At 39.1% G+C, this 13547-nt stretch overlaps 1 protein-coding gene across 2 annotated transcripts in view; it reads right to left on the bottom strand.

Moving 5' to 3' along the window:
* The window catches only part of SYNPR (synaptoporin), a 292410-nt gene that overhangs the window by 148623 nt on the left and 130240 nt on the right, over positions 1–13547 (bottom strand). Inside the window, exon 1 of one of the 2 annotated variants that reach the window (XM_011358448.1) lies at positions 1517–1912. The exons of the other annotated variant lie outside the window; for it this stretch is intronic. Within the exon in view, the coding sequence (XP_011356750.1) occupies positions 1517–1540 (24 nt within the window). The 5' untranslated portion in view covers positions 1541–1912. Of the gene's footprint in view, positions 1–1516; positions 1913–13547 lie in introns of those variants that run through there. 2 annotated transcript variants of the gene reach the window in all.

The following is a 13547-nucleotide window of genomic DNA, read 5'->3' as shown; positions in this document are numbered from 1 at the left end:
TTAGGAACATGCTTATTGCATTCAGTAATGAGGCAATGTCATAAGTTCACGTGGGTTTGGAGAGTTCGTCTATTTTTGAGGCTGAACTAGATTAATCAAAATTCAAAGTTCTGTTTGTCAGAACAAATAGTTTCATACCAGCGTGCAAAGAATGTGTGAAGGGTGGAATGCCCAAAAGAAGTAGACGTGAGAACAGCGCATTCTCAGACACTCATTATTATTTCCAGGAGCTGCCCTTAGCCTACTTCAGGCTCTAAAAAATTGCTATTCCAAAAAAGATTCTATGCCTAAACGATCTGGGCACGCGTGACATTTCCAACTTTACTTTCAAAATCTCTGCAAAATATTTAGTCAGGCTTCCTTTTACTTCTCATTCAACGGTGCCTTTAACTTTCATTATAAATAAATATGTAATATAAATACATTCTCTAGTTCATTTCACCATGAAAAAGACAATGCAGATTTGTTGATCATGTCACAAAAAGAAGAGACTGAAGCATCAGTTCGTTTCCATTAGAGCAATTACTTAATCATTTTATCATCTCTGTCTAGGATAATTATATTAATAGACTTTCTCTCAGACTTCAGAATTAACAACAAAGAATTCAGACCCTATAATACTGTCTAGAAAAAAAGAAAGAAAATAATAAAAGCAGTTAACCAAGTAATGCATTTAAAAACCATTACTAGCAGTGGTGACTAGATAGTCATTTTGCACTATTTTGAATTAAATAACAGTAACTTTTCTCTTAATGAGTTTCAGATATAGAAACACAAGAGCCAGGGCTGGGCATCTGACAGATGGTGGCACAAATGCACAGTGTAAAGAAAGGCAGAAGAGAAGCAAGCAATGGCCACTTGTGATTACATCTTTTCACAGAATGCTGGAGATGTACTTTGATAATCTGAATACTTTTCATAAATTCAGTTCTTTTAAAGGCGCACGCATCCAATCTTAGAGAAAACTCATTTCATTCATTCTATCTTGACATAGACCTTATTAAATTAGCACACCCTTTTCTGCACAGCACACACTATTTGATAGCTATCTATGGAGTTTAAGAAATTCTTGCTCTGACACTGATGAAGAAACTTTAATTAAAATGGTAAGCAGGTTGTAGCACAACGAATATACTTAGGACATTAAACTCTCCATGGGGGTGGGGTAGAATGACATTACATTTTTCTAAAGCCAAATATAAGTTTGCTTAAATAGTTTCCTTACTATGTTAAAAGAAACCCAGCACATTCTTCAACAATTAAAGTAAGCAACACGCTACCACACGGCACAGCCTCTTCAGTTTAAACATGAAGACAAGAAAGCAAAGTGAAAAATAAGATGTTATCACCAAACAAAGGTTCAAAAATGATACTGGAAAGAAAAGTGACTGTACAGCTCACATGTATCTATGATACACACACACACACACACACACACACACACACACACACACACACACACACACACACACACATCCCCACAGCCAGCTGTAAATCAAGAGAGAGAAAAACTTACCGGAGCAAATATCACCATACACATTTACAAAAGAATTGATAATCCAACTTCCCTCTCCTGAAAGAAGATAGAGGTTGTCTCATACTAAAAATAAAGCTTCTCTGTCCACAGCACCAGCCACTTGTCCCTCTTTTTTAAGAAGCAAAGGAGGAGAACAAGAAAATCAATGAGGAGGGAAAGTGGGATGTTATACCAATCAGGTAGCAGCTTCTGCCTTATTTGCAGAGAGATGGCAAAACGGTCATATTATTAGACAGTGACAACCCTCAGCCGAAGTACAGCAACCTGACACTTCCCTCTGGTGAAAGGCTGCTTGCTTCGTGGGGAGGTGATTACCATCATGGTGAGCTCCCACCCTTGGCTCTTAGCTCACAACTGCAAGTGCAGGACTGCTTTGCGCATGCAGGCTGCACCATGAAGAGAGCACCATCTCCCCTTTTCACTCGGTGAGCCCCCTCCTTGCCTCAAACACCACACTTAAAAACAAACTGGGAAATAAAAAGGAGCCAGGGTTTTGTGTGTTGGATGTGCGGGTGGAAAGTGGTGGCTTTATAAAATCCTTATGAATAGATTTGCATAGATTAGGTAAATGTTTATATGTTTGTTGAAAAAAATTGCCCTTATTTTTATTAAATGCCTGGATGTTATGCACGACCCCCATTTGGGAAATTTGTACACCACCCATAAATAATCCTTAGGGTGATGATAAGGGAAAACATGCTTTTGGGGCACTGGCAACTGTGGAGGGGACAAATTACAACTTGGTTGCTCATTCTCTGCAGGAGTGTTACTTAAATCCTTCTCCTGAAAAATCTTCACATTGAAAAGATTTCTTAAGTTTAATTTGACCTGGGTCTGCTTTTTCTACAAATGGGCCTCCTCAGAAAGTGGTTGAGCTTGACTCATTCAGAAGGCTGAAATCATGGCATCCTGAGGCAACATATTTTAGGGGGATTGGTACTGAATTCCTGAAGAGGCTGTCTACGGGTTACGTATTCTCCACACATTGGCTTCCTGAGGGCGAGTTCTCAGCGCCCTATACCACGGCAAAGGTAAGAAACCTGTAGGCCTCTTTGCCTCACATTCCCCACTTCAAGACCCCATTAGGCACAGGAATAGTGTTAGGTTGGCCCAGGTGTGTCTATTTTATCTTCTGTGCAGTTGGTAATGGCCCAATTCAAAACACACCTTGCCTGGCCATATTTTTTATTATGGTTATTAATTCAGAATCCGTCCTGTGTCATTCTTTGGGTGCCTCTGTCTATCTGTCTGTTTCTCTGTTTGTCTGTCTCTGTCCCTCTTTCCGTCTCTCTTACACACAGATATACCGCCACCACTACACTAATCACTACCATTACCATCATCTCCCTTACTCTCTTTCTTCCTTCTCATACACATAGGAATAACTCAAGAGGCATACAGGAGGTTAGGGAACCAATCAAACAAACTAACAAACAAAGCATGAAGAATCAGGCAATCTGGGGTCTAACTTGGTCTTCCACTTCCTAGTTTGTGACTAGGGAAGTCCCATAAGGTCTCTGAGCTTGTTTGTTCTCTGTAAAATGGGCATACTAACACCTCGTAGAGCCGTTGGTAGGGAGGTGTAGGGGACAAATGAAAGATGACTAAGGCAGGGCTTTTGGACACATACTACACACATGCAATCCTCCGGACACCTTTCTCCTCCTCCTCCAGTGATCTGCTTGTCACTCACACGTAACTCCTCAAGGTCCTTACGAAAGCTACAAACTGTTGATATCCTGTGGCCCCTCTGCAATGCTGACTGAATCCTTATTCCCACTCCACTCCCTGCACCACCACCCTTCAACCACCAATTGAAAAATCACTGCATTTATAGGAGAGAAGTTACTCAAGCAAGTGAATTAAGCAAGGGAACACAGTTGAAGCAGAAAAAAAAAAAGGGCTGAGAACCATCAAGCATTTAGCTAGCACTCAGTAAGCATTCGTTGAATAAATGAATGAAAGACTGACTGAAGGACTAACGCCCCAGTGCTGAAGGCCACAGCTCTTGCCAGTGGCTGATAACAGAGCAGTGTTAGAGCAGAGTTAAAGAGGTAGCTGCCTCAGCCATGCACCCATAGGAGAGAACCATATTAATAGCTTCTTCAGGGTGGAAAGTGAGTCATTCTTGCTGGTTTTGAATATTAAGAGCCCCATTTCAAGAAAAAAAAATTTTGTCTTCCACATAATAATAGTGAACACTTTTCAAATACACTCTGTGCCAGGTACTATTCTAAGTGTTGTTTTTGTTTTTTTGTTTGTTTGTTTGTTTGTATAAGTGAATTACCTTATGTGGGCCTCACAAAACTAGGAAGAGTTACTATTTTTGTTCTAGTTTACCAAGGAGAAAAACAAAACCTAAAGAGTCAATAGTTGGTAAAGCCAAGATTTGAACTTAGCTGGACACCAGGCTCCAAGCTGTTACATGATGGTACTTACACTTTTATTTATCCAGCCTAAAGGGTACACATAATCCACAAATGGAAACATGGACCCTGCAATCATTCAACAGCTCTTCCCACTGCACAGATTCACACCATATAGATTGGGAATCCTTCATGTAGACAGAGGGTTTATCAAGCTGACAAGTCCTATGCCCGGGCTCTGCTGCATTCCTTATGGACTTAGGCACCTTATTTAACATTTTGGAAGACAGAGGATGTGAGGTACAGCCTTGGACTGACAACAGTCTGCCCAGTGACCCTGAGTGTGTCCTTTAATTTGTTTATGTTTCAGTTTTCCCCATGTTTAAATTGAAGGGTTTCCACTGAATGATCTCAAAAGGACATTTTAGGTCAACTTTGACTAGCTAAGGTTCTAAGACTAATAGTTTGATTCTAATCTGCTGGTTGGGTTAGCTTTTCTTGCCTTATATTTTGTTACAGATAAAGCAGTAACATACGCTACATCTTCCCTGCTACCACCCTACTGTCATCTCTCATCCGGGTCACTACAATAGACCCTAACAAGTCTCCCTGCATTTATTCTTATCCCTAAAATCACTCCCCATATATTATTCAAATTGAGCTATTTAAAGTGTAAATTAGATCATATTAATCACTTGAGAAATATATTTCAATAGTTGTCCAGTAGGCTTCAAGTAAAACTCTGTCCCATGCCTTCAAAGCCTTATGTAATCTGACTCCCATCTACCTTTTCGTTTTCTCTAATTCCAACCCTCTTCCGCCCTACTCTTCAGCTGCACTGGCCTTTTATGCCTTTGCACTTGCTTTTCCTTCTGCCTATAACATTTTTTCCTCAGATCTTTGCCTACTGTCTCTTCCTTTATCATTCAATTCTTAGTGCTGCTGTCTGCTCTTCCCTGGCCACCTAACCTCAAAAATCCCTTTCTCTCCCCAGTCACTCCCTTTCACATTACCTAGTATTTTGTTGGTGGTGGTGGTGGCGGTGCTGGGAATGAGGGGGAAATGGTGGTCTTTTTTTTTTTTATTTTTGTATTTCTTATTGCCTGATATGTTCTTGCTTATTTAATTTTTCATTTAATGAATGCTTATATTCCTTCACTAGGAGACAACTTCTATGAAAGTAGGGAGCTTGTTGGTTTTGCATAACATCATATCTTCAGTATTTAAGAGAATACTTGGCACACAGTAGATGATTAATAACTTCTCATGAATGAATCAATCAACATGAGAACAAGTTAGGCTTTGAGACAGAGGCAAAGAAACCTAAGTTTATCAAAGGAGCTTAACCTTGAAATGCAGGGAAGGTGAACGAGGTCAATTAATTCATTCCTATTAATGAACACAGATTGTTTATACTTCCTTATTCAGGGAACATTCATGAAAGGTTGCAGATCTCACCATCATATTAATTTAAGTGGAGGCCATGTAAAAGATAGTGGAGAGCTCCTTCTGTAAACCATACTGGCCAGATATTTTGTAGGAGCTTGGATTTCCAGGGTTCGGTTCACCTAGGCCCATGTAGAACATCTGATATTTGAACATTTGACTGTACATTTATCATTAGAGAGCAAATAATCTTATCAGCTAGCCACTTGGATTGTCCCTACCTTCCAATTTATCAGACAGTTCAGACAGTTGGCTACCACTCTCTAACATGTCATTGGAACTGACAAAAATAAAGCCATATGCCATTATTTGATGGTTCTTGTTTGAAAAATGATATTAGCATTTAGCCTTAAAAATAACATTTGTCCATCATTAGACTATTAAAAATAGAAGTACAGGGTTTTCTAAGTTGAGTATTTATAGAGAAGGTTAAGTAGATCAAAATAATCTGTGAGTCTCTGAAAACCTCATTAGCAATGCTAATTTCCGATATGGTCAGATCTTCAACCTTGCTCTTTCAACTGAGCGTGGCCTTCAGACAGCTTCAAATAAAAATTTTAATTTCTCTGAACTGTAAAGCTCATCTCTCCTTTGGTGGACACACTTCCTGGTAAATGCAACAGTCCCTTTCCCTTACAGCTTCTATTCCTAAACATGTGGCTTCTCACAAGGGGTCCTTTTAGGCCTCTCTGCTTCTGAGTTGGACAGTGGGAGGCCGAGCTTTCTAAGCATTTGGCAAGCACTGAGAGGAAAATTCCGATGCCATGAGGATCTCACCGTTGCTGAGGGGGAAGGGAAGTAATTGAAGAAAAGAAGATTACTCGGGCCATACTAATAAATGACCAAGGGAGTTAGCTAAGGTTCTTCCATTTTGCAGCCAAAACGATTTCAACTCTTTCAAGCTATAGCAATGGGAGCACTTACATTCAATTTACTTATGGAACAGGCTTGAAATCTTTAATGTTGTCTTCCTTGCTCTGACTTAGCACAGCAGGGGTAAAAAGAAATTTATTTTGACATGGGTAGTTAGGATATATAGAGTCAGGGCAGAACTTTCTAGACCTCTTGTCTTATATTTACCTCATAGGAGAAAGAGTATTTTTCTCCAATTCTGTCTCTTTTCCTTTTCAAATACCTCATGAAATAAAATAATATCATTATCACTTGAACATTTATTAGGTCATTAGCTTTTCTCAGTAGAGTTCAAGGCTGATTGAAAGACACTGAACATAAAATAGTTTGTGGAAACAGGAGAAGCTAAAAAATATAGTGAAACCAATTCGAGGAGCATTGGGATATTTGGTGGAAATGTAGGCCCACCTGGGAGGAAAAAGGAGACGAAAATAGTAATTAAAATAGCAAATCAAAAATGTTCAAGACACATTCTCTGAAGACAATGAATCTAAGCTCTTCAAGCACAGGATAACATCTTATCTCCAAATCCTCAGCCCAGTGCAAAGTGCCTGGCACACAGCAGCCAAGCAAAGATGATTTGCTGAATGAGGGATGGACAGAAGCATTTGGAGGCAGATTATATGTGGTTAAGGGCACTCCCTTTGGGCAGACATTGTGCTGGACTGCTTCCGTTAGTCCTTCTAGATGCTCTTTCCTACCTACTCTGTGTCCCAACAGGTTGACCTAAATGGACCACATAAATGAGCAAGTTTTCCCTCAGGCATTTCAATGGGAAGTGCAGCAAATGCAAAGTACTGCCAGGAGATCAGAGGGTTGGAGGAGACAGAGGTCTTTGGTATTTTTTCTCTTCGTCCCTCCCGTAGGGTCTGTAAATTGGTTATATCCCTCTAATAGGCCACAGGTGGTGTAAAGTTGCCTTCTCCATACAGTTTCTCTATTTCTATCTCTGTCTCTCTCTCTCTCCTTCAACTTGACCCTTTGCGGCTGAGGTGGTAAAAGATTTCTCAGTTATTATCCCCAAGGTACTAGCCATGCACCACCCTTTTGCGCTTTACTTAAACCATGCTCACCCCTTTTTAATCTGTTCCTTTTTATATTTCCTCAGTTATTCAAGTTTGAGTGTGCCAGCTCTTATCTACCTGAAACCTGACTATACAAACAAGTGGATTCGAGTTCCAGTTCTGTGACTTACTATACTTATGCAGTCTTGTCACTTGTCCTCACTGATAAAATTGGGTAGTTATAAAGTAATGCATACGGATTGCTAAATACAGAGCAAACTTCGAAATATAATAATAATGGTGATCATTGTAACTTATAGTGATACTCTTTGCTAGCTTCTGTTTGCTTTATAGAAATGATGTGATTCTCCTCTAGAGAGAAGAGCTTGTCATGTTTTGGAAAGAAAATGAAAACCCATGACCCGTTCAGAAAGATTTAGCAGTTTTCCTCCACTTGAATATGAGAGAGTATAGAAAAGACATTGAGGCATTTGGCTTGAAGCAAATCAATATCTGTTGAAATGGTTTTGAGTGTTTGCATTTCTGAATATTCATAGTACACTGGTCAATCCACTCAGCCTATAGAGAATGTCTGTGGGAAGGTGCTTCTTTCTGACACTTGTTAGAGGGCAATTTATGGATTCCCGGATGTCCATTCAGGAAATCCTGGACCTCAGGCAATAACTCTAGAATTATTATGTGCTGGTTCACTTCTACTTTCATTTCTGTTCTAATTAATGCAAACCAATGGAGGGCTGAAGCTCCCTGAATATCTCAGAAAGATTTTGACTCTGGAGAAAAGGGGACTCAAGTTTTAGACATCACAGCTAAAGTCTACTTGGGGGGCCATGCTCTCAGCAGGGGAGAACAGTTCTCAAATCCAAGAGAACTCTGCTAATCTCCTACATGAAAGGACAATCATTCATTAGCCTAAAATTTCACTTAAACAATTATTTAGGGGGTGTGTGCTATATGCCAGGCATTTGCTAAGTTCTGTGGATACAGCAGAGAAAAAGACAAAGGCAATTTAGGATGTTTCTGATTCATTTGTATAAAGCAGGAACCTATCAAGGCCTGGTGTATAAATAATGCTCAATATATATTTGTTGAATTATTGAATGAATAATGCTGAATTAATGACATATTTCTTAATTATAAAAGTAAACACATGAACATATTGGCCTAGCCTCACAATTTTTAAAATGTAAAATATGACCATAAAATAAATATTTGAATAAAATTTTTATGAATTTTAGAATATAGATGGCACATTCAAATGACCAAATCATCTTTGGTCACAAAATAATTTTATAAACAATCTTTCATTTCTTAGCATTTAAACTGAACACCAGGAATTCCATGGAAATGCTCCTTGGCACACAAAAGAGGTGGGAAGATGGTGATGGGGGCTCTGCTCCTCTCCACTCCACTGTTTGCTATTCGATACCCCAACCTTCTATACATGATTGCGCTTAAACAAAATGTTTTATGTCCTAAATGAAAAAATATGATCTAATGGAGGAATTTGGCAATTGTCATTTCCTGCAGTTGATCTTTCTGATACCTGTAACGATGTTAATATTTATTCCTGGGCATTAGCCTAAACTCCATTTATGCATTATCTCATTTGATTATTCAGCTGGGTGATCTAGAATCTGTTGTTATCTTCATTTTACAAATGAAGAAGCTAAGGTTTAGTGCAATTCAATAAGTTGCCCAAATTTGCACAGCTGAAAATAGTTAGAGCTAGGGTTTGAACCTGGTTGTCTGACTCCAACATTCGGACTGTAAATCTCCATGTTACCAGCCTTGCTAATGTGTGCAAGTTTAGAATAAACTTGGGCAGCTGGATATGGCCTCTCTGACTGATCTTATACTTACTGGAAAGCAAAAGTGATGATATATTTCAATTGCATAATTTTTGGTGATTACATCTGCTGTTCTGGTGTAGGAGGTTAAAAATGGTTCAACCATAAGCCTCTGGAGAGTAGAATCATTCTTCCTTCTGTCTTGCATAGTACTCAATATTGCTTTGCACACAGTAGGTATTAAATAAGTTTGTGCTAAATAATTAGAGAAGAGAAAATGAATTAACTTTATTAAGCCTACATTCATAATTCTAATCAGAAATAGCAGACACAGCTCTCTGTTTTCCTCTCATTGTTTTTATAATAGATAGAGCTCTATCAGCAAGCAGACAGCTTGTAAGTTTGGCTGTTTCTGAAATAAATTTCTTAAAGCTTGGTGTAGAACCAGAGATGAATAGTTGTTGCTATAATTAAGGATTAAGGCTTTATATCAGAAAGAATCCCTGAGATCCATTTTTACATGAACTTTGTTAGTATTATAATGAGAGTGAGAGAGAAAAAAAAGGTAGAGATCATTTTCAATAATCTTGACTAGTACACTGAGAAATGAATAGTAAACTAGAAAAAGAGCTACATTATTTTTTCATTGATCACTTCCCCAGGGAGGGAGGTGTCATATCCAACTGCATATGTTTGTGTAACCATTTTAGCCTTTCTAAACTTCAGGTTCTTCACCTGCAAAATGAGAATCATAATGCTGACTTATATCAATAACACACAGAAGCTGGACAGTAATTATAACAACACAAGCGACATTTATTCTCTGTCCCTGCTAATGCATAAGGCAAGATAGATTTAAGAATCAAACACTTGCAAAACGGCTTTCTGGTTTGCCTTTCCTTCCCAATAAATTGAGTTAAAATCCCTCTGTTACACAAATGCGCCTCCAAAACCCAGACTAAATTATGGCTCTTAATAAAACAAGGCATAGGAAAAGAAGAGGATGAAAGTCTGTTTCCTCCCATGTAGTTTTCAAACTACAGAATTTTTATAACATTTGACTGTTTTTATAGAGCTACAAGGACTCTAGTCCTAGTCTATTTGGTTATGATTCCATGTGAAAGAATTCTCCCCACTCTGCTCCCACCTCCCTACCTCAGCTCCAGTCATAGTGATGTGTATGATTTCAACACTGTGCCCCAAGAGAATGGAGGTGGTCAAAGGAACCTGGGGCATTATTTTTACTTGAGGGCTTACGAAATCTTTGAAAAACCTTTCTCTTTTGCCTGAATATGTCTTATGCCAGAGGTGTCTCTTGATTCCTATGATAAGGGATTTGGTCATTTGGCTTAAAGCAAATAAATCTTTGTTGGCCAGTGAACTCCATTTAGCCAATCTATTTGGCCAATAAAGTCTACAATTTTACTAAACAAAAATCACCCTCCTATCTGAGGGATGCTTCCTGCATTGTTTATTTACATTTCCCCCAAATCTTTGGATTCAGGGCTACAAGGATAGGTCCTGCAGCCTTGGTTTTCACAGGACAGCTGTGATACCAACAAGAGACAGCTCCTGCGAAAATACTTCGAGAAGTGAAATTTGCAATATTAAAAGAGTTCCCGTTAGTCTGTGTGCTCAGGGTCTCCCTCCATAAACATGAGATACAACTATTCTTCCTCCCATAGTTGGTTATTTATTACGTCAGGCCTGCTTAGAACAGTTCAAAATGTCATGTGCACTCACACAGAGAGAAACTAGTTTTCTTGTTCAGCTGTGTGTCTATTTTTAAATAGAATCCTTTACCAAGTGCCTTCCTTAAAATGTTAGTTCCTTCTTAAACCATCCCCAAGTTGTTAAATGATACAAATTAAGAGAGTAAATCTGAAGAACAGGACATTCTGATATTTCCAGAATGTCAGTATCTCAAAGCCAATAGCACCCTTTTCTTCTCATCTCTGTGAAAGTGTGGAGACAGAAACTCCCAGTAAAAGGCTATAACACGACTCGTTCTGACATTCGTTGTAGTATAAGGAGAGTGAGACTTAGACTCTGCTTAGAAAAAAAAAAAGTCCACCCTTTCTGTTATGACACCACAATCAATGCTCTGTGGATCAAAGTCACTTAGCAGTGTAGTTCTCAAACCTGGCTGCAAATCTTGGGGATCAAAGCCACTTAGCAACATGTTTATCAAACCCAGCTGCATAGCTGAATCAACCCAGACCACCCGAATCATAAGCCAGGAGGGTCCCCAACTCCTTCTTCTCACTTTGGATTGACAGACACAGGTGTTAGGGAACCTCGGCAGAGTGCCTGAGGCCAGAGCTTGGATTAAGTTACAGTCAATAGGGCCACCACAGCTTGTCGCAAAAGGTGAGTTCCATACTCAACAAAGGCTCTGAGTAAGCAGAGGAGTCTCATCTAAAGGGAGAAAGGTTGCCTTCTGCAATCTGTGCCATGGAGGTAGAAGATGATTAATGAGGTCACCTGCCCACCTCTCCTTCTCACACCTCTATCGTGTCTCAGATCTTCCTCTTCTAGAAAGCATGCTCTCACAAAAACAGGAGGAGGAACCAATGTAAACATAATAACAGCAATGACCATGACTGACATTTATGTGCCAGGCTCCTGTCTAAACACTTTACATGAATTAACTCATTTCTTCCTCCTTAAAATACAACTAACTAAAAGAATAAAAGTCCAAAGGCCACCGGAAATGCTCCTTGAACCATTTTCTAGAATCAGCTTGGATTCTGCTCTCTCACCTCAAACCAGCCCCGACTCTTTCCACTTCAGCTCATCAACTCTACTGCCCTCTGTACCACCAGTAGCTTAAGTAATGTTATCCTTGGTTGCCCTCCCAAACATGGTTCCTCCTAAAATAAGAATATAAGTGCCAGTAGTTTATTTGGAAGGTGATTCCAGGAAAGGAAGTGGGGGACTAAGACAGAGAAGCAAAGGAAACGAACAAAGAATATATTAATGAGCAAGTTATTGTGAGGTGCAGAAGGCTGGCACATTTATCCTCCAACTCCCTTCCTTTATTGGCTCCTGCAAACATTAAATCTCCTGCATTTCTTGCCTATACTGCTTGACAGCCTTGGGTCCCCAGGCTGAGACCAGCCCCAGCAGAAGGATGCTGAAGGCCTCTGTTAGAACACTGAGTACTGGAGGGATATGGCACATCCTTGGCAGTGAATGTTGCAATGCCTACAGGTACCTTTGAAAGGTCTAAGTCAAAAGCAAGAAAAGAAAAAAAAAAAAAGAAAAGAAAAAGGAAACCATGACTCTCCAATGAGGGCTCCAAGGAAAGATTACATTGAGTCTGGCTCTACTTCCGTGTGATTTTTTCTTTGTGTTTGTTTTGTTTTTAATGGGCTTGATGATTTATGTAACAGATCATGAAGTTTTGTGTGGCTTCTCTCTTCAGCCATTTGCTTGAGTGCCTTTGCCCCTTTGTGTATGCCACTTCCTCCAATAGAATGCCTTCACTTTTCTTCTTGGATAACCATGACCCTATTAGCTCTTCAAAGACCAAGTAAATTCTCACTGTCATCCATTTTAGTTTTTTCTTGTATTAGTCTTTATTTCTTTCTCTCTGGGTCTTAGCTAGCCATCTTCATGTTTGTTTCTCCCTTTTAACCCAATCATTTTCAAGTGACAGTTGCTCAATAAATTGGTGGATAAACTACTAAATATAGTAGTCTTCTCTTATCAGCAGTTTCACTTTCTGCTGTTACCCATTGTCAACCATGGTCCAAAAATATTAAATAAAAGATTCCAGATAACAATTTTTATTTAAGTCGTGCATCGTTCTGAGTAGTGTAATGAAAGCTCATGCCATTCTTTCCATCCTGCCCGGAAAATGAATCATCCTCTCGTCCAGCACATCCATGCTGCTTAGGTTCCCCACCCATTAGTCACTTAATAGTTCTATCGGTTATCAGATCAAATTGTTACTTGTGTCCAGTAACCTTTATTTTACTTAATAATGGTCCCAAAGCACAAGAGTAGAGAGATGCTGGCAATTTGGACATAGCAAAGAGAAACCGTAAAGTGCTTCTTTTCAGTGAATATAACACAGTAAGATATTTTGAGAGAGGCCACATTCACATAACTTTTATTACAGTACATTATAATTATTCTATTTTACTATTAGTTATTTTTGTTAATCTCTTACTATGTCTAATTTATAAATTAATCTTTATCATAGGTATGTATGTATAGGAAAAAATAGTATATATAGGCTTAGGTACTATCTGCGGTTTCAGGCACCTACTAGGGGTCTTGAAGGTATCCCCTGTGGATAAAGGGGGACTAACATAAAGAAATATCAAGATTCTTCCAAATGATTTAATTTAAAATCCTGGGCATACAGCTGTGGAAGGGAGATCTTGTTACTCCTTTTCAAAATTCTGTTAGCTCATTCACTGTAATTGATTTCTACTGTTTTGCTTTCCTTCATAAGTGCTACATC

The sequence above is a fragment of the Pteropus vampyrus genome, unplaced genomic scaffold, assembly GCF_000151845.1.
Source record: "Pteropus vampyrus isolate Shadow unplaced genomic scaffold, Pvam_2.0 Scaffold41, whole genome shotgun sequence".
Taxonomy (NCBI): Eukaryota; Metazoa; Chordata; class Mammalia; order Chiroptera; family Pteropodidae; genus Pteropus; species Pteropus vampyrus.
This window is presented reverse-complemented; position numbering and strand designations above follow the sequence as displayed.